This window comes from Ovis aries, chromosome 1 (assembly GCF_016772045.2).
Source record: "Ovis aries strain OAR_USU_Benz2616 breed Rambouillet chromosome 1, ARS-UI_Ramb_v3.0, whole genome shotgun sequence".
NCBI classification, from domain to species: domain Eukaryota; kingdom Metazoa; phylum Chordata; class Mammalia; order Artiodactyla; family Bovidae; genus Ovis; species Ovis aries.
The window spans coordinates 110,960,267-110,985,454 of NC_056054.1; the positions used below are offsets into that span (position 1 = coordinate 110,960,267).

Below are 25,188 nucleotides of genomic sequence, written 5' to 3' on the forward strand. Positions count from 1 at the left end.
TCACCCACTCCAATCTGCTTCCTTTCTACCTCTAGGGTCATCTTTCTGAAATAGAATCAACCCGTGGGGGCCCTGATGCCACCAGGGAATGAGAGAAGTATCAGGCTGAGGCTGGCTCTGGGATCTCAGGCAAGAGTCCTTTTTCTTCTAAGAACAAGGTTCAGGGGTGGGGATTCTTCAGAAAGGGTGGAGCTGCTTAAAGGGCTGGGTGCTTAAATCCCCACCTAGATAAGCCTGGGTCTCTCAGGTAAACATTGAACATGATCCCACCCTTTCTCCCACCAGTGGGATTCCTCAGTAACCCTAACCTGCCAGGCCATGGAACCCCGCAGACTGCACTGCGCCCTCTTCTAAGTCCCATGTGATGGTAACTTTTGATTACAGTGATCTTCAAGTGCTACAAAGATGGAAGAAGACAGAAGGGAACTCAAGTTTGGGATACGCGCCATGTAATATCAGGCAATGTCACCATACTTAATCCTCTCAAGAATTCCAGTAAAGGAACTGATGTTAAGCTTCTTTCCAAAATCACGTGGCTATTCAGCGATACAGGCAGGCCTGCTTTCTCACGATGCAGTACGTTCTCCACTTGCTCACTGGTGTGAGGACCCAGTGACGCTCAGGGCACTCCTCCCTGGGCTTAGCCCGTATATTCTCACTCGGCATGTGTTGGTATCAGCGGGTAACAGCTCCAAATGTCTGTTGATCAGAATATCCAATAAAGCACACCGTATGTCCCAACTTCTCTGTGAGGTATGGATGGCTAGACTGGAAGTGTCACAGAAGAACAGGAAGCTGGCCAGGAACAGGTGTTCCTGTGCCCTCCCAAGTCCTGGGTCCCCCTTCTGGAGGCCCATCCTCTACCTACAGAGCCAAAGTGAGTGTCCCCCTCTCCACATGCAAGGGTGTGCAGAGGAAGGAAGAGACACAGTCCCCACTCTTGCAAAGCTCTCCAAAGGCAGAGCTCTCTCTCTCATGTACAAGTGCAAGTTCACATACACACAGAAGTCCAAGAAACAGGCCTAACTGTGCCCGGATACTCCAAGAAACTAAGAAGCAAGAGGCGTACAGGAGGTTTCCAGGAAGAGGTGACTCTGCAGAGAGTGAGAGTTACACAGTTAATCGTTCAGCCCTGTCCCCGACTCTTCGCGACCCTATGGACTGCAGCCCGCGAAGCTCCTCTGTCCATGGGATTCTCCAGGTAAGAATACTGGAATGGGTAGCCATGCCCTTCTCCAGGGGATCTTCCGGACCCAGGGATCAAACCTGAGTCTCCTGCATTGCAGGCAGATTCTTTACCGTCTGAGCCACCAGGGAAGCCCAGGGGATGCAAGGATAAAAGGTGGTGAGGAGAGAGGACTCTTCTAAATGGAGGACAAGAAAACTGATTTCCTTTTCGGCTGTTCATCACGTGAGATCTTAGTTCCCCGACCAGGTATCTAACCTGTCCCCTCTGCATTGGAAGCATGGAGTCTCAACCACTGGACCACTAGGGAAGTCCTTGAGATAACTGATTTTTATCAAAGAACTCAGGACAGAGAGAAAACTCATGTCCCTTCTGCCACAGGGGGTATTTTGAAACTCTCAAGAAATGTAGCATGAAAGTCAAAGACCAAAACTGGCCCTATGAATTGGAAGAGCTAATCTAAGATCCACCCCAGGGAAGCTGGTATAGAGGAAGTGGACCCTCTTTTCTCTCCACACCTAGGATTTCACACCATGCAGGCGCTGTCCGGGGTTCTTTACACACAGCAGCTAATTTCATTCTAGGATTTAGTCCTGGTTTATTTTATACTGCTTTTACTACTTTTGCACTAGTCCACAAATCCAGTCTCCTCTGCTAGATGGATTCTAAAGTCATCAAAGATAGGAAGCCTTCCCTTCAGTGTAATCCCTGAAGGCTCCAAACAGTCTCTCTCGTGGTTCCTCCCACATTCTAGGCCATGGGCCTCACACACAGTCCCAGGCCATCTCCCCTTCGTTTGCCCAGAGGGTTTATGACAGGACACCATTGTCCTTAGCAACCTCCACCTCCCGTTGCCTAGCAACTGCAGTTCAGAGTCCCCTGCACAAAGGCTGAGAGGCCCATTCCACACTGGGAGGCAGTAAAAGGGTTAATGGGTACAGGGGCCTCTCCCCAGGGCCCTGACTCCCCAGATCAGCTCTGCCTTGACCAGAAGCTTCAGACCCAGGGGAGGGGTGGGCATGAAGGGCAGGGGTAGGAAGAAAGCCCCCGAGGTTACTGCTCACAGCCGGGCAGCTCAAAGGAACACCACAGAGACGAAAAGAAAACCCACAGGTAGCAAAGTTGCTACCTTCCAGACAAAGGGCAGAGGGAGGGCAGGAAGGAGAGCTGCACATCACCACCCCTCAACTCCCCCATTCCCACCCCTGCCCAGAGGCGATCCCCCAAAAGCCTCCCCCTAACCCTGCCCTAGTGGGGCAACGTTCTGCATCCACCAGCCTCAGCCCAGCGGCTCCCCAGCCCGGCGGGCAGAGGCCAGGATCGGGGGCTGGGCCCGGCCATTGTCTCTCCACTTGTCCTAAGTGGGGCCCCGCTTTCATCAGTTCTCCCAAGCGGTTCTCCCCAGGCTTGTGCAGACACATACGCTCCCACCAGGCTGTTTGCCAACAACTGCCCCCAGTTTGAAAATAAACCCTTCCCTCTGCACCACCTGCCTGAGCCTCCTCCCCTCTGTGCTCAGCCTGCCCCGCGGTGACAGCTTAGCCAATCCTGTGGCTTCTCCCAGGATTCAAACTAAAGAGGGAAAAGGGAGGGGGTCCCCCTACCCCCATCGACGGCCTTCCAGGTGGCCTTTCCTGGGTTTCCCCTATGAGGAGGCAGCCAGACTCTCGCCAGCCGCCCCAGCCCCAGCCCTGGGTTCTCCCACACTCTGCCCTCAGAGACCTGCACTAAACCATTCAGATTAAGGCTCCCCGGAGATTAGGAGGAAGCTGAGCCTTTTCAGGGAGCAGCTGGGGCACAGGAGAAGGCCCCCAGGGAGGCCTATACACTATTTTAAGTCCATGTTGCAGCCAGCTGAAGCAGGAACCCAGCCCAGCCGCATCTGTTTGCGGATCTTTCGGGGAGCCTGGTTCCCTCCAGCCCTGCTCCGCTGAACTCAGAATCAGACAGATCAGAAACCCCTTGACCCTGCTGCCCCATCAGTCCACTCCCTAGAAGCCTGCTGCTAGAACCCCCCAAATCAACATTTAAGAAAATAGGAGGGGAGGAGGGCAAGGGAGTGAGAAGATAGCAGAGCCAAGCGCCAGGAGAGGGCCAAGTAGGGGGAGACCAGGGAGGATCAGGAGGAGCCTGGGAGGTTCGTGATGAGCTCTAGAAAGAGGGATTAGAGAATTAGGATGGACACTTGCAACAGGGCTGCAGGATCTCCTTCGGAACAGGCCAGGTGGAGTTCCAAACAGACCGTGCGCGTGCGCATGTGTGTGTGTAAATGAATGAATCCTTCAGTGAATGAACACTGCTTGGGAGCAGAGCCATGCTTGTTATGCAGAGTTCAGGCAGTGGAGCTGGAGATGAGGTTGGGGCAGGGACAGAGCTGTTAAGAAGAGGCCTTGTTCCCACTCTACCCAGCCCACCTTTGTTGGAGACACCTCCCAACCTCTCAGCTGAGGACAAGTCTTACCCACGTAATCAGGGTCGATGCGGGGAGAGTAGAGGCCAAACTGGATGAAGATGGGAAGCAGGAATCCAAAGCGCAGCCACTCGATGACATGCAGAGGGGGCCGGCCAGCCGGGGGCAGCAGGTCACAGCCCAGCACCGCACTCTCCCCGGCCCGGCCCACCACCGACACCACCTCAGGCTTCCCTCGACCTGCAGGGCGGGCAGGGCGGGCAGGTGGGTGGCATGAGGACCCAGCAGGGACCCAGAACCAGGGCTGGGAGGGGAGATACCCTCTCTGTCTCGGTGGGTTCCCCGGGCCTTGGTGATGGGGTTGAAGGAATCTATGACGTTGGCAGAACCTGAGCTGCTCCTCCCCTCCTCTGACTTGAGCACAGAGAACCCCGGGGGGACCACCCCTACGCCAAGGCCAACAGGGAGTTCTGGAGCCCAGGGAATCCAGCTCACCGTCAGCCCCTTGGCTGATGATCAGGCTGAGGATAGCCAGACTGAGGCACCAAACCATAGCCCAGCTGCCTGCTTGCCCGGCCCCTCCTCTCCACAGGGGCCCAGATGGAGGGGCCCGGGGACTTGCAGAGCCCAGCAAGCCCCTCAGTCCTTCTGATCAGGTCACAGGGATCAGCGCTCACTCTTCTGGACAATTAGGGCTTGGCTCACGTCACACCTGAGAAAGCCGTTCTCTGGAGCACCACCAGATCTAGATGCAAAATGCAAGGCAACATGCAAAGTGGGCCAGTGTTGGAAACCAGAGGAACCCCTCCCTCCTCCCGGAGTTGGAGTTAGAGAAAAGCCGGAGGTGAGCAAAGGTAGAGAAAGGGAAGAGGAGCGCAGATAAGTGGCGGAAGGGCGAGGGAGCGCTGGGGTGCGGAGACCAGACAGGTAAGGACATGTGGGAAGCAGAGGGCTGGAAAGATCATAGGAAAAGCTGAGGAATTCTGGGGATACCCTCTTTACTCAAGCTCTTGGAAATTTGTGCCACGAGGGAACTGGGGTTCCTCTATACTTGGAAAAGGACTGGTCAGTTAAGTATGGGAGATACAGAGCCCCCATGGTCCAGCCTTCTCTCTGTCCTCTGTCCTTAGTCCTGATGCTAATTAACAAGGTAGCAAAGAGCAAGATAGAACCAGTATTATCATCTCCACCCCACAGTGACATATAAGGACAGTGAGGATCTCAGAGAAACCTGCTTAGGTGTACACAGTCAGTCAAAGGCAAAGTTGGGATGAAAACCCCTAGAAAGTTCCCCGCACAGATCCTTGCCTCATTTCTGCAGCCTCTGTGAACCCTACGAGCTGGGAATCTTGTACCTCTTTCTCCACTCAACCTCCCAATACTGCTTTAGCCATGAATGCGTCAGACACTTGGGAGAGGAGCTCCCATTCCATCTGCTGGTTTGGGGGTGCCCAGGCAGCATTCTCCAGGTCTGGGCACGTCCCAGGGCTTGTGAGCTGGCGGCTGGTGCCACTTCCTCTTCCTGATGCTGCCAAGGCAGCCCTCCGTCTTGCCAGACACCATGACCCAAGTTCCTCCCATTTTTCTCTCCCTCCAGCATCCTCGGGGCCCAAGGTTTGCCAGGCTCTCGCTTCCCCAACCCCAGAGGCATGGCCCATATGAAGCTAAAAAGCCCGAGTCCCTAGGGTGTACAGAGTGAGCCCTGGTGGCTGGAGGGGAGGAGGTCCTGACAGCCCCAGGGCCTAAGCATCTAGGGAAGTCACAGTGGGGTGGTGCTGCCTTGGACCTGGCAGACCCAAGTGGACTCTGCTCTATAGGCCTCCACCCCGCTCCTGGCCTCACAGGTCAAGACAGGCTGTAAAACCTCCCCCATGTCCCCCAGCCTGATCCCTGCCTCTACTGAGGGGCCCTGCACATCTAACTCCTGATAAGTCACCAGCAAGCAGCCCCCGGCTTCCCACTGCCCCAAGTTCTCCCATACGTCACAGACATATCTTCTTCTAAATGCATAAGAACTCCCAGTTCCCTCCTGGCTCAGTGTTCCGAAAACCCTAGTAAACCCAGGTTTGCCCAGAATCCCTCTGTTTTTCCTAAGAGCTTTCCAACTCTTCTGCCGCCACTAGGCTTCGCCTGCTCTCCCCACCCAGCACCCTCTCATTCTCCCATCCCAGTTATCCCCACTTCTCTCAACCTTCCCCACCCCCCACAATTCCCACTCTTCGCACCTGATCTCCAATTGCACCAGATCCTCGGTGCTTCGAGGAACTCCCGGTCTCCCCCAGAATCGCCACCCGCCCACTTCTCCCATCCTCTCCTCCGTGGAATGCTCCTGCCTCAGCCCACAATACACTTCTGATACCCCGCCCTCAATTCTCTTCTCCCTTGCCGTCTCCGGACCCCTGGAACTCCTCCTTGCGTCTGGAACCCACCAAGAACGAACCCCCCTCCCCACCTCCACACACACACACACACACACTACTTCCGAACTCCCCCAATTCTCCGGAGTCACCATCCACCCACCAAGAATTCCACTTCACTCCCCAGAACTCCCCTAGTTCTGCTCCCCCAAAGAATTCCACAATTCCCCCGCTTTCTCCTGTCCCCCATAACTCCCGCACTGTTCATCCCCTCGCTGGCACCCCCATTCCACTGCCCCCAGAACACCCCCGCCCTCACCTGCTCCGCACCGCTCGGCCTCACTCTTCCAGCTACACAATAGGGGGCGGGCCCGCCTCCCCGCCTCGGATGCCCCGAGCGCCTCCCGTCGCCCTGGAGACCGCCAATCCCCCTCCCGCGGCGGCCAATTGGAGCTAGCAGAAGGCGAGGCGAGGCGGGCGCGACCCCCGAGCGGCCTGGGAATTGTAGTTTCGGGAGAGCAGGGCTCCGTGGCACGTGGGCCCGGGTCGCCCCCTGGTGGAGCTCGATACAACGAAGCGTGGAAAGACCGATCGGTCGGCCGCTTCCCGCTGCAAGCTTGCGCGGCTAAGCGGGTCAAGGCCCGGGCTCCCGGGGTCGCAGGAGCCGACCCGTAGCTGGTTCCTTGCACTCCTTCCTTCCTGGGTAAGCCACCTTAGACGTCCTCCCTTCGCCTAACGGGCTTAACCGCAGATGCGGCAGCTAGGGTTGAAACTCGAACCTGGCGGGCAGAAGCACCAGGCAGGGAGCAGGACTCCCCGCCCTCCTCCCAGAGGATCCACCCCGCCCCTCTGATCTCCTCCCCCATCCCCATCGCCACCTCCACCTCCACTTATTCTTCTCTGGCCGGACTGGAAATACCTGTCTGCACTGGCGAGCTCCCAAATCTTGCCCAGGCGCCTCCCACTGTGTGCAGAGGGGAAGGCAGCGTTCCCAGCCTGAGGTTGCCAAGTCAGCTCCCAGCACCAACCACCCAGAGAAACGAGTCCAGAGGGAAGAAACTAGAGAGAGACATCCTGGCACGGGAGATTGGGAGAGGAGGACTGAAATAAACGATCACTTATTGAGCCCCTGCAGGGAGCCAGACCCTGGACTACATGCTTCAGGACTCCTATGTGACCTGTACGGAAACTCTGTGAAGTATGTAAAGCTCCGTGTGACAGATAAGAAAACTGAGGTAGTACAGGGTGAAGTAACCTCCCCAAGAACACAGGGCAGAGCTGGAGTGAATCCCAGCCTAGACTCCGTCAAACCCACCCACCTTGGGGACTTCAAACTCAGGCAGAAATACATCTTGCATGTCAGCCCTGCAGCCTTCTCTGCTTCCTCAACTTGGTGCTGTCTTGGGGATGCAGGGTCATGACTCCTTCCCTACCACAAATCTGAAATTTAAAGATGCTTGCTCCTTGGAAGAAAAGCTATCACCAACCTAGATAGGGTAAAAGCTGAGACATCACTTTGCCGACAAAGGTCTGGATAGTCAAAGTTAGGGTTTTTCCAGTAGTCATCTATGGATGTGAGAGTGGGACCATAAAGAAGGTTGAGCGCCAAAGAATTGATGCTTTCTAACTGCAGAATTGGAGAAGACTCTTGAGAGTCCCTTGGACTGCAAAGAGATCAAACAAGTCAATCATAAAGGAAATCAGTCCTGAATATTCACTGGAAGGACTGATGCTGAAGCTGAAGCTCCAGTCTTTTGGCCACATGATATAAAGAGCTGATTCACCGGAAAACACCCTGATGCTGGGAAAGATTGAAGGCAGGAGGAGAAGGGGGTAACAGAGGACGAGATGGTTGGTTGGAGTCACTGTCTCAATGGATGTGAGTTTACGCAAGCTCTGGGAGATGGTGAAGGACAGGGAAGGCTGGTGTGCTGCAGTCCATGGGGTTGCAAAGAGTCGGACACAACTGAGCAACTGAACAACAACAAAAGCCTGTCCTGGCGCTCCCCTGGAAGCCTTCCCTAAAAGCAGCGTGCTAATCTCACCCCGGTCTGAACTCCTGCCACTCACAGAGTGCACCAGGCATTTGATTCCCAGTCGTACCCATGGCACCAAGAAGACCCAACAGGATGGGTCTGACCACAGCTCACACCAGTATCCCTTCCACATCCTCCCTTCCGGGTGGTCGTCCAGCCCTTTCCGACTAAATTCTGGCCTAAGAAGCTTACCACCCCTTGTAGTAATTCATTCCATCTTCAGGGACTTGACTGCTGGAAAGTTCTAAAGGTGTAAAGATCTGGGTGCTTTTCACCACCTGAGATGAAAATGTGGGAAGGGAGTGAAGGAGGGGAGCAGGCAAGAGCAATGGAATGATTTCTCTCACTATCCCTCCAGCAGAGTCTCTCAAAGTGGCCCTTCAAATGTTACAATGTGACAAACCGACCTAATGGTGCTGAGACTCTAATGAAAACACCTAGTGAACACAACAGGAAAGCAAGGCCAAGTAGAATGCCTGGAAAAGATGGTGGAAGAGTGTGACATTTGTTATATCTTGGGCCCTCACCAACTAATACAAAAGATCTCCTTCCCCTGTGTTAGAATGGGCTCCATATCTGGTTCAAAGGTTTCAATTCCACTGTCTCCAGTATTTTCTTGAGGATAAGTTAATTTCATTTGGACATTAAAATAACTTTTTTGTAAAACTGGGATTTGAAATGGTTTTCAATTTTTTTAAGTTTAAGATACAGTCTTTTCTCTTTTGGGGTGGGGAGATGCTAATTTTGTATTTTATTATTATCATCATTTTGCTCTGATTCAGGTGCATCTTGACAGCTTTCTGGTAAGAAAAGGAACCTGACCCTAAGTTGCTCCCTCATCATGCTGGAAGTGAAAGTTGGTTAAAAAAAAAAAAATGTCCTATCTATAAATATTATTCTCTGGAAAAATTTGTTCAATCGACTAGGATTCTACCTAGCATCATTCTACCAAAGCTTAAACTAGCCCACATATTTTTAACTTGTTGACAGGAAGACTAGACAATGTTGTCAATTCCAGCAACTTTGCTGACTATATGCTACGAGCACTGGTCCTGTGACCAGATCAGAAAAGAGTTACCATTCATCATTGACTGTTTCCTGGCTGTTGGCGTGCCTGTTTTCTAACCTGGTGAGACCGAAGCTCCTTGTGGGTGTGGACCTGGTCTTGCTTCATCCTTAAATCGCTGCCCCCGCCACCTCAGCCCTTAGCCTATCAGAGGAGACCTGCCTGCCTCTCCAGACGACCCATTCATCCCAGGGTGCAGCACATGGCCTCCTAGTCCCTTGAATTCACGGTGCTTGTTCACTTATCAATGGCTTTCTTTTTATCTTCTGTCTGGCTGCTGCTGCTGCTAAGTTGCATCCAACTAAGTCATGTCCAACTCTGTGCAACCCCATAGATGGAAGCCCACCAGGCTCCTCTGTCCATGGGATTTCCCAGGTAAGAGTACTGGAGTGGAGTGCCATTGCCTTCTCCGTCTGTCTGGCTACAAAGTCCTTTTTCTCCCTTCCCTGGGAACTCACTGGCAGTCACAGGTCAAAGTTCTGTTTACCTCTTCCCTCCAGGACACCATCGCTGACAACTCCCACCACCCGTAGGTCCTCACCTTCACCCGCAGCCCTTGTCACACCTCATTGTAGTTACATCTAACACACCCCACAAAGAGTTCCAAGGGCGGAGAGTACCTTTTCCACCTCTCCAGTGCAAGCCCAGTGCCTGACACTTCGGTGCTTAAGTGTTATCCTCCTCCCCTCAGTTTGCTTTTCACCTGTTTCAACAGAGCAAACTTTGCAAAAAGCACAGTGTTACCAGCTGATTATTATCCCAGTTTTCTGTAGAGGAAGAGGCCTGAGTCTTTCTAAGCTTGTATTCCACCTGCTTCTAAGTCCGGATGTTCCGCATCCAGGTGCTCTGGGCTGGTTGGAACTGAGACCTCAGCCTTTCTCCGTTCAGACTGGGTGTGAGAGGTGCTCCCCTGTATTTTAGGGAGAGCCATCAGCTGACTGTACGGGGACCATTCCTTCCCTTATTGATCTCCTGTGCCAGACTCTGAAATTCATAAGAAAAGAACTGCCCCCATGTATGCAAGACGGCTGTTGGCCTTTTCCACTCAGTTACCAGAAAGGTATTAAAGAAATTAGAGGAGTTGGGGGCTGCAGGGCTCTAGATCTTCATGCCTTTTTGGAGGTGAAACTGCTCAGGCCAAAGCGAGGCACAGGGACTGCCTTCCAGCGGGACGAGGACTCGGGCCCTCAGGGAATAGAGTGGATCCGTTGCTAGTCTTAGGACCTCTTTGGGGAGTGGACTTAGAAACTAAACTCTCTTTTTTCTTTTTCTTTTCCCACCGTCACCGCCTCCTTCCCAGGCCCTACAGGGCTCCGTCTCCTGCCCAGTAATCGAGACAGGAAGCACCTGCTTACCTCCTGGCTCTGCTTCCTTCCGTCCCTGGAAGCCCTGGCTCTTGGTTTCCTCCACGCCCCTTGCTGGAGGCTTCCTCTCGGGGCGTCCCAGTGCCTGGTCCATGTGCGCCGTTGAGGCATGTAGGATCTACTTCCCCGACTAGGGATGGGGCCCAGGCCCCCTGACTGGGAGCATGGAGTCTCAGCCACCAAACCACCAGGGAAGTCCCCTGTGTCCCGTTTCCTCCGAAGCCATCCTTGGTCCCTACGGTCCCCAGTGAGTCCGTCTGCCCCTCCACAGTCTCAGCGTTCTTTTCCTTGGGACGTACCTTGGAGGTCAGTATCCTTCTCCTCACTAAGAGGGGAAGGCGAAATGCAGAGAGGTGTCTGGCATGGCTTCTGCCACACAGCCCTGTCTTTACCCCTCATTCCCTCCTCTACAATTCCCTGGGGTTACTAGCCCATCCCGCCCCTGTCAGAGCCAAGGCCTTCCCTTAGCCTTGGAGCACCAGTCAGCGGTACCTGTGCCTGCTCTGTTCAAAGGGCGTGTTTCTAGTCGAAAGGGACCGTGCCTCCGTGGACATCTGCTGGACCATGTGTCCCAAGCCAAAGGCCAGTGGCAGAGCACAGCCCAGATCTCCTGGGATCCCACCCAGGGCTCTCCCTACAGTGTCAGGGGACGCTCAACTTTAAGGGATCCAATATGTTGTTTTCTTCCTTTGTGTGCCGTTTCTCAAGGACTCTCTGTTCCTTATCAGTTCCTGGGAAACAGGAATGAGCAGAGCTGCACGCAGTTCTCAGGACTGAGATCATGGGAAAGAGCACCTGCTTGGATTCCCTTCAGTGACTCCCTTCAGCGACCTTTCAGGACTATCCATTTTGTTGCAACTGGTGGAATTTCATTCTTTTTAATGGCTGAGTAATCATTTTATTGAAGACATATAAGCATGCATTTCTGCAAATAACGGACCCTTGTTTCACTCGAAACTTGGGACCCTGCGTCCTTCTTCTCATCAACTCCAGTCCCCAGGTCCCGGTCTACGAAGACCACGACACTACAGTATCCCACACCACCCTCCTCCAGGTCACTCACTCCCTCAGCACGTCCTGTGGCATGAGCGGCTTTCAGTCCCCTCCCCATTTCACCCCCGACTCCATACCATGCCACAGCAGCTACATTAAGTAGCATTCACAAGATCTGATTTGGGGAGGATGACCAAGACAAGCAGAGGATGAGGAATTCATACTGATCACTGGGCTTGGGAAAGAGCAAGAACATAAAATTAAAGGTCTTTGCCAGGAGAGGAGGGGGAGGGGAGGGTAATATATGTGTAGGGGGCAGGCATTAATCCAGGCCCGATAGAAGGTGTGAGATGTGGAAATCTATGGATAAGGAATAGACAGGACTCTAATACCAATTACAAGCAGAGGTCAAGAGTCTCGACCTCTGCCGTTTTTTTTTTTTTTATATTTATTTTTATTTTATTGAATTATTTGGTTGCACTAGGTCGTAGTCGCCACACACGAGATCTTTGATCTTCACTGATGGATGCCACCTCTTTAGTTGCAGCTTGCAAACTCTTACTTGCAGCATGTGGGATCTAAGTTCCCTGACCAGGGATCAAACCTGGGCCCCTGCACTGGGAGCATGGGGTCTTAGCCACTGGATCACCAGGGAAGTATCCAGACCTATGCTATTAATCCAACTGAGCTGCCATCTCTATGGGGCAGGCAACAGAGGCCCAGAGCAACTAGCATCAGGGAGATGACGGGAAGGTCACCAGGCTCAACTGAGACCCAGAGTTGGATTGCACTGGGATGCTTCATAGCTCCCTGTGCAAGACAGTCGGTAGATTAACGTCGGGTGAGTGAGTCACTTAGTGAACTCATTGGCCAGGGTGTAAGGAGGGTATGAAAGCAGAAGAATTGGCAGGAATAATAGGAATAATACGGCCCCCATGCAGAGTTCTTGGTGCCTGAAATTTCCCATTCAGGAGTCACAGCTTCATTTAGATTAAAAGGAATCTCTCACTCTTCTTATTGAAGTGTAAATCTTATGTGTGTTGGTGGGGAATGGATTAGGTGTGAATAATAACATACGAATACCGCATTGTGAGGAGGTCTTTTAGACTCACTTTCTTTTCCAAAGGCAGTTGTGGAAAGCAGGTGGCATGGAAGGGGTCACCTAGAAGGGAAGGAAAGGCAGGAAAGCAGGTTTTGCCAGAGTCACCCAGTGAAAGATTACACAGCTCCTCCAGAGTGGGGTCACCCGGTTTGACTTCATTGCCAGACAATCTTCCCTCTGGGAGCATGGCCCTTTGGATGCCCGCCCCTTGATCCCCTGGGAAGAGATGAGCCTGGGGAGAAGGAAGATTTCCCTGGGGCTGAGAAGAGACAATGCTCAGCACAGGGGCCTCCAGGGCCATCAGCTCAGGCTGGGGCCAGGCTGCCACTTCTTTCTCAGTCTCATTCTGTCTCTCTTGAGTTTCTTCATTCTTGGTACTTTGCCTCTTGTCTGGACTCGGATGAACCAGGAGCCCACGGCCAGTGTTCCAAAAAGCAAGAGGATGAGCGATCCCTTGGCCAGAAGACAGAAGGAAGTGGAGGCCTTCTCCAAAGGATAGCCAGGATCTGGGGCAGAGAAGGCAAGGACAGAGGGGCTTACCAGAGGGAAGATCTGGATTTAGGGGAAGACACCCATCCCAAATTCCACCGAGGAGGTCTCAGGTTCACTGTCAGTTGATGTTCCTTGGCAAATATCTCAGGGATATATATTCTTTTCACACAGTCTCAGAGGTTGTGATCTAGGGAGTAATCTCAACCTAGAAGGGACTAGAAGGGACCTTCCCAGCTTCCAAGCTGTGAGCACAAGGAAAAGGGAAGCCCCTCCCCAATCCAGGGGTCAACTCTCTACGGGAGGGGTTAGGTTCTAGACTCCACATTCTCTCCTGAGGAGAAGGGTGTGGTAACCCTGAGACCCTGCAGTGGCCCAGGGGCTTTCTCTGGGACCCTGGTACCTGCACAGAAGGACCCAGCTCGGATGGGACGAGAAGTGATGTTGCTGACAGGGTTGCTGGCCCTGCAGGTGTAAGAGACAGCCTTGTCCCCAGGCCTCCAGAATGCTCTGAGGATGGAGCCTTCATGGGCTGTGTCAGCGCCATCTTCCCAGGATATCCAGGTGTAGGTCACATCCAGGCCTGCATTCTCTACAGAGCATATCAGGGACAGATTACAGGCACCTCCTTCCCCAGGGATCCCAAAGTTCACTGTCATCTGAGGCTGTGACAGGCGTCCTGGATGAAGGAGAAACACAAAGCCCCTCTGAGTGATCAGGGACTGGTTCTGTTTTTCTAAATTCTTCGACACTGGGGTACTGATGCTGCCCGCTGAGACCTGCTTCACCTAAATGAGGGAGGGGCCAAACTAACAGCGCCCAGCCACCATCCAACCTGTGGTTCCCAGGGCGGCTGCCAAGACGACGGAGCTGCTGTTGACATCTTCTACCACCCCTTTATGCCTTGCCTTCCTTCTCTTACCTTTGCACCCCACCTTCCTTCAAACTCTGTCCTGCCTCTTTGATCCCAGAAAATATTATCACCTCCTGAGGCACTTACAGTTTAATCAGTGTATGCACAATTCAAGGTAGAATATCAGTCAATGTCACAAGCATTAAGAGGGAATTTGGGTTCAAGTAGACAGGAGACCCTGATTAGTAGCCCTCAAATCAAAGAGGAGGACAAAATGCTTAGGAATAGAGGTGGCAGGACTTCCCTGGTGGTCCAGTGGTTACGAATCCACCTTCCAATGCCGGGGACTTGAGTTTGATCCCTGATTGGGGTACTAAGATCACGCATGACGCGTGGCAACGAAGCCAGGCCACCACAGCTCCTGAGCCCGCCTTCTAGAGCCCCTGTCCTGCAACAAGAGAACCCCCTGCTCACTGCCGTGAAGACCCACTGCAGCCAATTTAAAAAAAAAAATATGGAGGTGGCATTCATGGCCACGATGCAAAATCTCATAGGAACAGAAAGGCTTCCTAAGACATCTGTAGGCAAAGCCCTGACCGCTTTCACAACACATCCACAGACACTGCTCAGAGCCCAGGGCCTTGCTACTCCAGGTCACTTTACCTGCAGCTGAGGTCAGACACACTGGAGACAGAATGCTTTCCAGTCCCAGGCCCTCAAGCCATAACCCCGAGTCCTAAGACCCTTGGTCCTTTGTGTAGGAATCTCAGGAGAGTCAGGAAAGGCAGCACTACGGTTCCCAGTAAACTCACGATAGATGCGTAGATTGTAGCGCTGCATGGTGGAGACCTGGGATGTCCTCAGGTTGACTTGAGCTTGGTAAGGTCCTGAATCCTCCCAGCTCAGATTTTGGATGTGGAGGGAGTAGGTGGGCTCCAGGAAGTTTACTCGGCCCTCACAGCGAGGGTCGGTCACCATGATGGTAGCCGGATATCCCTCTTTCGCTGGCACCACAGTGGCAAGCCTTTTGTGGGAGGACCAGATGATGTTCTCAACCTCCTCATCAAATGGCATTTCCAGGGGGAGGCTGATGGACTCGTGAAAGATCCCAACCACTTCCTCAGGATCCACACCATCTCCAGAGTACCCTTCAGCTGCAGATAAAGAAAGAAAAGATTAGGACTTCCTTGGTGGTCCAGCAGTTAAGGATCTGCCTTGCAATACGGGGGATGCAGGTTCGATCCCTGGTTGGGGAACTGAGATCCTACATGCTGGGGAACAACTAAGCCTGAGCACCACAACTACTGAGTCCATACGTCACAATGAGAGAGAATTCGTGCACCTCAACACAAGATCTGCATGACTCACAATGAAGATCCCATGTGCTGCGACTAAGACCCCATACAGCCAAGTCAGTAAATAAAGAAAGAAAACTTCAGAAAGATGGAAACAACACGAGTGGTGTCTCTGGGCTGCTGAGACTGGCAGTGGGCCGTGGTCTCAGCCTCAGTTGAGTAGTGTCTGCGACCCACACTCAGTCTCATCCCCCATCTGCCTCTTCTGGCTCTAGCTCTTTGCTGCACCTGACTTGAGCACCCACCAGGGTTTGGTTTCCATCTGTACCTCACCCTCCAAATTCTCTCTTCTCCATCTGCTGTCCTTGGGGTGGCTCCCCTTCCGTGTCCACAGGTTTCCTCATCTCTTTTTCCTGCACTAAAGTCACACCCTAGTCCTCTGTACTCCAGAAGAGCTGAAAGACTCAGTCCCAAAGGCAGCGACTTGCTAGGCCAAGGGCCCAGCAGAACAGGAGCACAGAGAGGAAATGAGGTACTCCTGTTCTGGAGCTGGCAGTCTGTCTCACCTTCCTGGGACAGCACGAGGAGGAGCAGCCACGGAAACGCTCCCATGCCAGTAGCCTGTGTCCTGGGAGTGTGGCCTGGTCAGCCCTGAGGGCTGTAAGGAAGGCGAGCTGACGGGGAGCTGCTGGAAGCAGACTGACAGTCCCGGGGAGAGGGAAGTGGTCCTCCCGCAGCTAGCCGCCCTCCAACTTCCCCATCTCACCAAGCCCCTCCCTGTCCATCTTGGGAAGACATCTCTCTCGAGCCTGATTGGCAAGGTGGTTTACCCCCTGCCTCATGTTTCCTGTCCATAGCACTCAACTGAAATCCCACTTCCTAAGTGAACCCTTCCTAGATCCCTGCCCCCTGTATTCCCAGGCTTCCCAGGCACACCACCTTCCCCAAGCTCTTCAAACAGTTTCTATCCAACCCTGCCACTTGGTTCTCAGGATACTCTGCCTCAGATCTCCCTTGGCAGTTCCTATGTTGCTGTGATGATGTGATCTTATAAATATCTTTATCTCCCCAGGCAGACTCCGTATTTTGGGACATCTCTCTATGTCCTACTGATGCTGGTTCCCATGCTAGACACATTTAGCACCCAACTGATATTTTTGACATGTATGAATGAATGCAGTCTTTCTATTTCAAGTTAGCTAGGTTCCCATTTGAGAGACTATTCATAAGAAGAGAAATTTTGACTCCTTCCCCCAACCCCCAGTTCCATGGGGTTGCAAAGGGTCAAACATGACTGAGTGACTAACACTCAGTTTAGACCAGAAAGCCTCCCTATGTTGTCAATATTATCAAAAGATATTAAATCATTCTGTGAGAATATGAAATGAACTAAAGCTCTAGGAAACCTGACGATCAGAGCTGTCCAGGACACAATGGGTAGCCTTTGAGGGTAATTTCTGTCCCTCGTATTCAAACTAAGATTGGACAGTCTTGGATTGTTGGATGTTCTACAGCATGTCTGACATCCATGGGTGCTCAGATGGGATAATCTTTAAGTTTCTTCTAGTACTCAATTCTGTGAGTTTTGTTGTAATCAGGAGCTAGAGTGATACTCTCAAGATGAAGGGCACAATTACAGGCAGATATGTGCCAATATCCCATACCTTAGATTATCAGATTTGATACTCAGTTAGGTATTTATTGAGTAGCTTCCTTGGCCCAGGCTCTGTCCTAAGTGCTGGGTGATTAGCAGTGACCAAGAATTTTAGATCATGGCTTTAGGATAGCAGAGGCCAACAACTGACCACAGCCAAGTAACCGCAAGTTTGATGAGTCTTACCAAAGGGAAATTGGGGGGACCTGTGACAAAGGGATTTACCAAAGCTGAAGTCAGAAGGGTTGGGGAAAAGCTTTCAAGGAGAAATTATATTTAAGCTAAGACTTCAAGGATGAGTGAGATATGCTAAGGGAAGACAAGAATGAAGTAGACAGTTCTTAAAGTTCAATTTATATAATTATCAAATCTTGGGGGTTGGGGTTTTTTAAAAAAGTAGATCAGGTCTCAGTCTGAGTATGAAAACTTTTTAACATAATCTCATTTAAAAATAGTATTAAAGCAAAGAAGAAAAAAAATCAGTTGAAAAGATAAGCATATGAGGTAGGTTCTCTGAGAAGCAGATGATGGAGTTAGGAGTAAAAGAGGTTTAATCTGTGTGGGCGAGGGAGGGTGAGGGGAACATAAAAGATAAAAGTGGAAGGAAGCAGAAGTGAGCAAGGAGAACCTGACACCATGATGCTGAGCAGACAGTCTCACTAACTCAGCAGCGAGCCCTGGAGTGGAGCTCCCGCATCCTCACTGTGCACAGCCATTGGCTGGGGCTGCCCAGGAAGTGCATGGGTCTCTCGTGGGTCCTGCAGGTGCTGCAGCTGGAGGCTGCCAGCTAACTGCACCCCTTGAAGCTGAAGACGAGTTCTCTCTTCAAAGGAGATTCAGGGGCACCTTCATGGCCACTGTAGTGAATATGCTGATCAGACAAAAGTTGACTACGGGCAGATTGATTAAAAACCTGTCTCCATAAATGGTACATGATACTTATTGAGCAGAGAGAAATAATTGTCATCACTTCCTCCCGCCCCCAGCCCACACTCACTAAGACCTCCAAGTTCAGTGTGGAGAAAGCCCTTTTCCAAACATGATTTTCAAGTGCTCTGGAAGTCTGATTTTTCATTCTGGCTCATGGATTTTTACCCAAATGCAGCTCCATTTCCATCTCTCACTGCCTCTTCAATCTTACTCAGTGGGGTGGTCTTCCCCTGTGACAGATGAGAACCTCGGCTTCGGTTTTCTGCTCTCAGTTCAGAAATGAGAACTTCTTTCCCATGTAATATACAAAATTCTTAACTTACATAAAATTGAGCAGTCTCCCCTTGCCCTGGCTTATGTCTGTTTCAGGCTGGAAGCTTACACAGGAGAGTGGGAGAAGCCCTGCTCTCTGCTCAGCTTCCCCCTCCCTCTGCTCGCTTCAACTTGCCCCCCCTCCCCAATTAATGTTCCCTAGCTCCAGGAGGGTGGGCAGGGAGGGGAGGGGGTGGAATCGTTCTCACCCGGCTGAGTGTCTTTGCACTCTGTGGGTCCGGCAGATGGTTAAGAAGGACTCCACTGAGGAGCAGTTTTGTGGGTTTTTACACGTTTCTGCTGGTTCCTTCTCTCTCTTCTTGACCCAGGAAGGATGCGTCTCTATTCTGAGTCATCCTTTAAAAGTCTTTCCTCAGCCCCTGGACATCTGGTTGTACATCTCATCTCCACCCATCACCCCTTCAACTGTCCCTATTGAATGGCACTCAGGCCAAGCAAGCAGCAGGCTGTGTCTCTTGGTGGTCCTCAGTCGCCCACCAGAACATTCCTAGCCCTGACAGATTCTGAGCTCTACAGCACAGCACCACCCTCCTGACTGCCACATGGGAGTCCCATCTTACTCCACAGTTGGTTTTAATTCTCCAAAGCCTGACTGAAGCTCCAGTCCCCTTGGACTCTCACCTGCAGGCATGCATTTCGAAGCTCTCGGTGTCCTTTCCCTGAAGACCCTCCTTTGGCTGGTGGTCAGACATAACATCATCTGTCCTTTAGGGGATAAGGTGGGGTGTGTGCACGCTCAGTCACTCAGTCGTGTCTGGCTCTTTGCAACCCATGGACAGTGAGCCACTAGGTTCCTCTGTCCATGGGATTATCCCAGCAAGAATACTGGAGTGAATTGCCATTTCCTCCACCACAGGATCTTTCCCACCCAGGGATCAAACCCATGTCTCCTGCGGCTCCTAAACTGGCCAGTGGATTCTTTACTACTGAGCCATCTGAGAAGCCCATGAGATGGGGAATGACAAAGAAAAGTTATTTCTAAAGAAATCTCTTTCTGGCACTCCCTGGCGGTCCAGTAATTAGGACTCTGAACTTCCAACGCAGAGGGCAGAAGTTCCATCCCTGGTTGGGGATCTAAGATCGCACAAGCCATGTGGTGCAGCCAATAATAATAACAAAATAGAAAAAAAGGAAACCTCTGTCTGAGCTCCCTCTCTCCATGGATGAGGGAGTTTCAGAGAGCGATGACCCGGGTTCTCCTTCATTCTGGTTGTAAATTTCACAGAGGAAGGTCCCCCCATGTTGCCTTTCATCTCTCCATTCCTGTCCCAGGGACACCTCAGTGAGCCACGGCAGGGAGAGTTCCAGCTAACACAGAGGATCCCCTTACCACCGTCTTTGACCCAGCTGATTTCTGCAGCACACTGGTGGACAGTTCCAGGACTGCGACCTCCACCCTGAAGTATGTACCTTTGCTTTTCCGTTTCAGGGTATTTCTCTGCAGCAGTGGAATTGCATCAGTCCAGATGCAATGCAGCCAAGAAGTGCAGGGGAGTGCACAGACCCCATAGGTAACCCCTGGAGTCAGTGGAACGCTGAGTTGACAGATAAATGCCTCAGCCTCCCTGCCCTTCCTCCCTGCCCTTTCTTTATTCCCTGCCCAGGGATAACCCTGAGGCTTGTTCTTCAGGGTTTTTCAGCCCACAGCAATAACCAACCATGAACACAACTGTTATGGGCTTTTCTCCCTTCCCCATCTCATGTTCCTCATCCTTTCATATTGGCCTCCTGGACGGTCTCCCAGAAAGACGACCTCCACCCAAGTTCTTGCCAAAGGTCCCGTTTTGGTTGAACCTAGGTTGTTGTACTATGATATATGATAAAGTAGTTGAGCCAGTCAAACTTAGATCCACTGTCTCCTCTGCCTGGGTCTTTAGAGGAAATAAGTTAATGAGAAATAAGCCTCCCATTCTAATTCTCTTGATGTAACAGCCTTGGGGAAAACATGGGCTGGTGAAAAGCTGGTCCTGCTCTGATGAAAGGATAGGGGGATAATAAAGGGTCAAACCTTTGATCAGGCTTTCTCTTAGCTTCTCATCAGATCTGGAAAGGCTAGGACCCACACAGCAGAGCCATTAGCTGTGTGGGTAATGGCTGTGTGGGTAATTAGCTGTATGGGTAAATTTCCTCTCACAGCAAAGCACATTGAGACCTACATGTGTCTTCCATTCCATCAAGGGAGCTGCCTGTATGCTCGATACAATATTTACCTTTTAAAACTTGTCGTTGTTGCGGTTCAGTCACTAAGTCATGTCTGACTCTTTGTGACCCCATGAACTGCAGCACGCCAGGCTTCCCTGTCCTTCACTGTCTCCCAGAGTTTGCTCAGACTCACGTCCATTGAGTCAGTGATGGTTTTAAATGTCAGGGTTAAAAGAGTGATTATTCATTTGAAGGTGGCTGCAGAGAACAACAGTCTGAAAATTGTTGAAGGGCAGCCAGAGGAGCCACTGTGATACAGAGGAGAAAGGAGTGTCCCTTGTGAGGGACCAGCCTGGGCAGGATCCCTGGGGTGGGAGAGGGCAGAGTACTCGGAGCGTCCTGACCAGGCGGGGCCAGGGGGAGGCGGCGAAGAGCAGAGAGGGGGCTCCGGAGGCACCCTGGAGACAGCTCACCTTAGAGCCTCAGAGACCTGCTCAAGAGCTTAGAAATCATACTCTCAAAAAGCTTACTTTGACAGGCAGGAGAAATAAAGGCTAGAGGTGAAGGGAAAAGAGGGTAGAGGGAAAATTTATTGCTATAGTTGACTTAGAGTGTTGTGTTATTTTCTGCTGTACAGCAAAGTGATTCAGTTATACCTATATATGCATTCTTTCTCATATTCTTTTCCATTATGGTTTACCAAGGATATTGAAAGTTTCCTGTGCTGTACAGTAGGACCTTGTTGTTTATGCTATTGACTCTTTTTTTTTTTAATGGAGAGATATGAACATATTTAAATGCTGAGAAGAGAAGAAAGTGGGGAGTGGAGTAGCAGAAAAGAAAGGAGATGGTCAGTGGAGCTAGGCTGCCCCCATCGCCCCCAGAATATGACAAGGAGCTGGAATTCAGAGCCCAGAAAAAAGAACCAGCCTTAGACTGCAACATGGTCCTTCTTTACACTAAGAAAAGATGATCAGAGACGCAGGTAGATTTGTCTGTGGCAAGGAGTGAAGGGGAGTCCTGTCTGGCGGTTTCAATTTTCTCTGTAAAGTGAAGGTGTCAACTAAAAAAGGTGCACCACGTGAGAGTTAAGTTTTACTTGGGGCAAAATGAGGGCTGAGGGCTTCCCAGATGGCACCAGTAATAAAGAGCCTGCCTGCCAATGCAGGAGACATGAGAAGCAGGTTCAATCCCTGGGTCGGAAAGATCCCCTGGAGGAGGGCACAGCAACCCACTCCAGTATTCTTGCCTGGAGAATCCCATGGACAGAGGAGCCTGGTGGTTTACAATCCACAGGGTCAAAAAGAGTTGCACAACTGAAGCGACTTAGCACGCACGCATGAGGGCTGTAGCCCAGGAAACAGCACTGAGAGAGAGCTCTGAGAAACCCTCCAAAGAGGTAGTGGCAGAAGGTTAATATACAAGATTTTGGTGAAGGGGGAGTTCAGTGCAATCAAGCACTCACTTCACAAAAGGTTTTCTGCTAGTCACAAGGAGCTGACGTCATCATGAAGGGATTTAGTGCTTTCCTACCTATGAGGAGATGCATGAAATCAGTTCCTGAAAATATCTGTCTAAAGGCCTGTTCCACCGTTTCCCTGGAGCACAGAGTGCCTCGTTCCCCACTGTGAACTCCCTTCAGGGAGTGTCGAGGTTCAGCAGCTGCAGCAGCACAGGGGTCAGTCTCCGCAGAGGTAAATGCCCTTGGCAAGCACCAGTTTGTGGTTGACAGAGGCCAAGGTCTCTGCTGAAACCGAAGGTTGAAGTGTCTGTGTCAAGGGCAGGACAAAGTTTGAAACATGCAGTGACTCTGTGTCCAGGCTTCTTGGGACAGCCCGAGTTTAAGTCTGCTGTCCTGGGCTAATTATTAATCATGTCCCTTTTCACTCTTAGAAAGTATCCTGGTTTGTAGGGTAAATTATGTGATTACTCTAAAACAGGAGCAAAACCTTAAAAAAAGAATCATAGTCAAATAGCTAACCTCTAAGAGCTCAAGGCCACCCTTAGCTTTTCTCGTCACCAAGCTTCCCTGAAGATATGAGGGAAGGTAGCGGGGTGGGCAGGGCGAAATGAGAACACATCTGGGACCAAGCTGCTTGTGCTGGAAACTTCATCTGCAGAATGGGATCCACACAACATCTGCTTTGTGGGGCAGTTGTGAAAATGAGGTGAGATGATGCCTGGAAAGCCCTTAGCACAGACCGGCACACAGCGAGCTCAAAGAATGTGCGTTGCGGTTGTGACTAAAGGTTAAGTGCTGAGAAGGTGGACTTGGGAATTGTGAAGAACTGCAGCCTCCTCATACTGGGCCAGGGTCTGTGTCTATTGAAGAGAATAATACAGAGGAAGTTTCTCACATAAGACACGTGAACAGGTTGATCTGGGACTGTTCCCCGCAGCATAAATCAGCCCCTGGTCTGAGGACACAGAGGGCGTTGCTGCTGGCAGGTTCAGCCCAGCTTGTGTTTTCCATGGCCCCTGCCTGCACATTATGCACAGAGAGACGCAGCATGCTGGGCTGAGTCCCTCGAACATCCAGATCCCTGAGTGGTTCCTACGTACACACACCCTTCCCTCAACTTGCCTTTTCAGGACCATGCGTCTGCCTTTCTTAAAATCGACTCCCTGCCATATGTTCCGCTTCCCTCATGCTTAGCATTCTCAACGTGTAGCTTTTGCATCTTCTGCATCAGATCATGCAGGGGGCTGTTTACAATGCAGATACCTTGGGCCCCCACTCCAGATCCAGGGACTCAGGACGGGGTCGGGAGGGAGTGATGGCTGCAAATCCACCTGTCCTTGCAGGTCCCCAGGGGATTCCGCTGTGCACTACAGTCTGAGAAGGCCCTACGCTGCCTGCTCTTCTGTTTCACTGAAACAGAGAGGAAGTTTCCCAGCCAGAGCTGCCTTTGTCTCCAATTACAAAAGGTTTCTTTCCCCCTGAGCAGAGCCATGAACCGCTGCCCTGTGGGGCTGGGCTGCCTAGGACATGAGATAACTCTGGGCGCTTGGGGCCTGTCCTCCCGGGAATAGGAAGCGCTGTGTCCAGGACTGAGAAGGAAAGCAGGCCCAGGCCGGAGAGCCAGCCCAAGACGTCCACCCACGTTTACTCCTTGACATGTGAGCGTGCTGATGCAGAACTTGCCTGAAAACAGGAAAGAAAAAAGTTCACAATCTACTTATCTTGTCCAACCTCTTGTTTAAAACACAAAACAGAATGAGCGGCGGAGGAACTTCTGCAAGGCCACGTGGCTGAGGCTGAAACCCAGGTCTCCTGGAGCCTTGGGGGCAGGACTTTACCTGATGAAACTAATTTTGGATGTAACTGAACTCTGTCTGTGATGTCCCAACACAGAAAACCCTCAGTGAATGCTAGTATTGCTAGTGTCATTATTAATTTGTATTTGTATTCGTTCGTTATTGTTAACTTGTATTTGAGACTGGAGGCGCTCAAAGAGAGCCCGAGGCGAACAGAGGGGGATGGCCTGAGCGTTGCCAGCTGGACGCCCAGGCAGCTCTGCACAGAATGAGTGATACTCTTCTCAGCAAATTCAGCACTGATCGGCAGACCGCAGCCCCCAAACTCCAGTTCATCGATGTGCCAGGGATGATCAGAATCTGGGAGGCTGCTTCATCTTATCAGAACAGTCATCAGCTGATACATAAAATCAGCCACTCATCCTACAAATATTTAGGAAGTTCCAACAAAGTACCAGGCACTAGATGCGCACCACAGCAGTGAGTAAGAAACATGGAGTTTACATCCTAGTTCCGGGTGGGTTGCAGGGAGATAGGCAGTGTACAACACACATATACTCAGCAACAACCAGTGATAAAGTACCGCAAGGGAAAGCAAAACAGGACGAAGCGACACAGAAGGAGCTCCCAGGGGTGGGGGAAGGCAAGAAATATACTTCACTGAAGGGGTTCTGATCAAATGGATCAGTTTCAGCTGCACTACCCTGACATTTCCTCCCTGTACAAGGTCAGTCTGAGGAGCTGTGAGCGGGAGGCAGCCCCGGGGAGCAAGAAGAAGACAAGAGGTGGTGGTCCCTGGTGGTCCAGTGGTTAAGACCCCCTGCTCCTAATGCAGGGGCCCAGGTTTTATCCCTGAGTCAGGGAACTCGATCTCACATGCCACAATGAAAGATCCTGTGCGCCACAACTAAGATCCAGAACAGCCAAATTAATCGATCAATTAATTTTTTTAAAGACCACAACAAAAAGAAAAGAATATAGGAGATGAGCCATGTTGCAAGAATTTGGTGACAAACATCCATCACTCATGTGAAGGACTAAGGTTAGTTAGGGGAAGCTGGATGAAGGCTGTACAGGCGCTCCGTAGATCTGTAAGTCTAAAAGGATACCTCAAAATAACAAGTTTTTTAAAACCTAAAAATAAAATGTTTGCCGACAGCCTGTTGCATCCATCTCTGTAGTGAGCTCCTCCTCCACTGCTGTCCAGCTGACATTTTCTAAACAAAACTCAGGTGGCCCTGTCAGGGTTTACTTTCGTGCCCCTCCTTGCAGTGAGTCGCAGGGAGCGTCCTCCATACCACATTTTTCTAAGAAGGTAAATACTTTCATTTGATCGTTTGTTTCTTTGGAATAATTTGCACATCTCATCTCTGATCCACTAAGTATTGACTTAGTAACAACACTTTTGAAACTCAGAAAGCAGTCTCGCTTTCTCCTTTTCCGTGGCGACCAACACCACCTCCCACCACATACACATTAGCTGCTTTTTCTTTTTAAATTTTTATTTATTTATCTTTGGCTGTGCAGGGTCTTTCTCTGCTGTGGCTCGGGCTTTCTCTCCTTGTGGCGAGCGGGGGTGCAAGGGCTGCTCATTGTGGTGCTTCCTCTTGTTGCAGAGCATGGGCTCTCGGGCACTTGAGCGTCAGGAGTTGTGGCACACAGGCTTGGTTGCCCATTGGCATGTGGAATCTTCCCTGACCTGGGGTCAAACCCCTGTCCC

General features: G+C 51.3%; 2 protein-coding genes across 3 annotated transcripts in view; both read right to left on the reverse strand.

Annotated features, from left to right (window-relative positions):
• Nucleotides 1–6,313, reverse strand: part of IGSF9 (immunoglobulin superfamily member 9) — a 19,633-nt gene extending 13,320 nt beyond the window's left edge. The window contains exons 1-3 of one of the 2 annotated variants that reach the window (XM_042256300.2): nucleotides 6,273–6,313; nucleotides 4,092–4,341; nucleotides 3,648–3,836 (exon numbers count right to left, since the gene is read on the reverse strand). In XM_042256300.2, the coding sequence (XP_042112234.1) occupies nucleotides 3,648–3,836; nucleotides 4,092–4,149 (247 nt within the window). In that variant the 5' untranslated portion in view covers nucleotides 4,150–4,341; nucleotides 6,273–6,313. Of the gene's footprint in view, nucleotides 1–3,647; nucleotides 3,837–4,091; nucleotides 4,342–5,821 lie in introns of both variants that reach the window. The other variant, XM_042256302.2, reaches the window with a different exon arrangement.
• A 6,501-nt stretch (nucleotides 6,314–12,814) lies between these two features.
• SLAMF9 (SLAM family member 9) lies at nucleotides 12,815–15,763 on the reverse strand. The gene is given in 4 exon segments (NM_001302661.2): nucleotides 12,815–13,020; nucleotides 13,407–13,682; nucleotides 14,669–15,010; nucleotides 15,718–15,763. Coding segments are annotated over 4 exon segments (870 nt in total).
• Between the last annotated feature and the right edge of the window lie 9,425 nt (nucleotides 15,764–25,188).